We start from the raw sequence: 1980 nt of genomic DNA on the forward strand, positions 1-1980 counted from the left end.
GAGTATCATTAAAAGTTTATTTATGTCACTATTCAAGAACAGTGTGTTCTCCCCGTGACAGCCATGGCTGCTGTCAGGGGTCATCTGCATGGGGCTCACACCAACATCAGCTCACGCAGACCGCTCGGGCTGAGCAATTGGAGGTTTTGTTTCCCAAAGGCTTTTTTGTTTTGTTTTTTGGGTGTTTTTTGTTTTGTTTTGTTACCTTCTCATCACTGAGGCTATGAGTTAATAGACATTATAAAACCCACACTCAACATTCAGGATTAGATGGGATTAGAGGGGCCCTATGGAGGCCACTCCTCATCTTCATTCTAGAGGAGAAGGAGACTGCAGGGGGTCTGGAGAGAAGGCTGAGAAGAAGCACTAAAACTCAAAAGGCACAATCAGTACGTTATGGAGGGGCAGGGGGTGTCCGCTCACATTAGAAGGGTACTGTGCAGAGGACAGCTTTTCTAGCCTCAGTAGCCAGGCCCAGCCATAGGTCAGGGTCAAGATCAGGGTTAGGGGCAGAGGCAGGGGCAGTATCAGGGGCAACGGCAGGATCAGGGGCCCGGGCAGGGGTAGGTTCAGGGTGATCAGGGGTGGGCCCTACTAAGTCTAGTCACACAGCACATTCACTCCCCAGATGCAAGCACACGGAGGGTTATTCTTCCAGAGGTTAGTGTTTGCAATGTGCACTGCCATGCTGAGCATGCCACCTGTCACGGTCGGCTTTCCAGTGACCAGGGTGACACTGTGCAGCCACCCCAAAATCTCCTACAGTCCACTTTCTCTGTGCAGGTCTCCCCGAGCTCTCAGCCAGGCTCTGGTGACGAAACAGGGCTCTGTAGGGGCCACTCTGGTCCCTGCTATGTCCTCGCCTGTTTCCTGCCCCAGGCTACTGCCCGGCCCTTTTGCCTCCTTCCCCTCTCCATCACACACGAGGTCAGCCCCTCTGGCGTGGGAGCAGCCCACGGGGCCTCTGTGCCCACCACTCTGCTCTCTTCCAAGCTGCCCACCGGCATCCACGTACCAAAGCTCCCGCGGGGGTGACGCCACTCCTGCTGCCTAGTCCTGTTAGGAGGTGAAGGGGCCTTAGGAGGTGAGTCAGGGCAGGGACAGGAACTGGAGGAAGCGTGGCCACAGTCCCACCACCCGCACGTGTCCTGTGTCACAGCAGTGCCTCCCAGCAGTGCCCGAAGCCGGGGGTGGGTCAGCGTGCAAAGCAAGTCCAAGGACGGAGGGTCAGTGGGACGAGGCCGGCGCCGCGGGGCTCGGGCTCCAGGGCGCCTGGCGCGTCGCTGCGGAATGAGACTCCAGGACACTTTGTCTTCAGACACAGAGTAGGAACAGTTGAACTGTTTTGTGTTTGTGTTTTCCATGCAGCCGAGGGCCAGAAACTGCCAGTAGGATGCGGTATGCCTGACCCGACTGTGTGCACAGGCCAAGGCACTAGCGAGAGGTGGTGTCTAGAACGAGGGGTGGACTGGATGGGACAGTGTTAAAATCCTAGGGCGGGATTATTAAGAAGCCAGGACAGGATTCGCGAACAGGAGTCAGGCTCAGCGTCTGGCCATGGGCGATCCAGAGCGGCTGTCTCTTCCCCCCTGAGAAGAGGAAACACAGCGTTAGGTGAGTGCTGGGACCGCGGCCAGGCTCCCCTTTCCTGGAAACCATTGGGGGCTGTCACTGGGTCTGTTGCTAGAAATGAAGCCACATGAAGGTGTCTTTCACTCCATCCCTCACCACTCCCTGAACAAGCACTGAATTTCAGGGCTTCAGATGAATCACTGGAATTCAGTTCCCAGGATGTTCTTGGCTAGAAATTCAGTTCCAGGTGAAAAAGCTCCATGTCTTCATTATTATGCTCGGAGTAAGCACCTCATTGTTTTTGGCTAGAAATTCCCGGGGTAATTGAGGGGAGTTGTCTGCAAACAGTGACAGGGACAATCTCACCTCTGGAGTGACACACCAGTTGCTGAACCTCACAGGGTTGGG

The 1980-nt window shown here is 55.5% G+C and overlaps 1 protein-coding gene across 4 annotated transcripts in view; it reads right to left on the reverse strand.

Annotated features, from left to right (window-relative positions):
• Positions 1-1980, reverse strand: part of MBP (myelin basic protein) — a 70853-nt gene continuing 68873 nt past the window's right edge. For all 4 annotated transcript variants that reach the window (XM_014535911.1, XM_014535910.1, XM_014535909.1 and 1 more), the window contains one exon: positions 1-1589. In XM_014535911.1, the coding sequence (XP_014391397.1) occupies positions 1545-1589 (45 nt within the window). In that variant the 3' untranslated portion in view covers positions 1-1544. The remainder of the gene's footprint in view (positions 1590-1980) is intronic.

This window comes from Myotis brandtii, unplaced genomic scaffold (assembly GCF_000412655.1).
Source record: "Myotis brandtii unplaced genomic scaffold, ASM41265v1 scaffold154, whole genome shotgun sequence".
In the NCBI taxonomy this organism is placed as follows: Eukaryota; Metazoa; Chordata; class Mammalia; order Chiroptera; family Vespertilionidae; genus Myotis; species Myotis brandtii.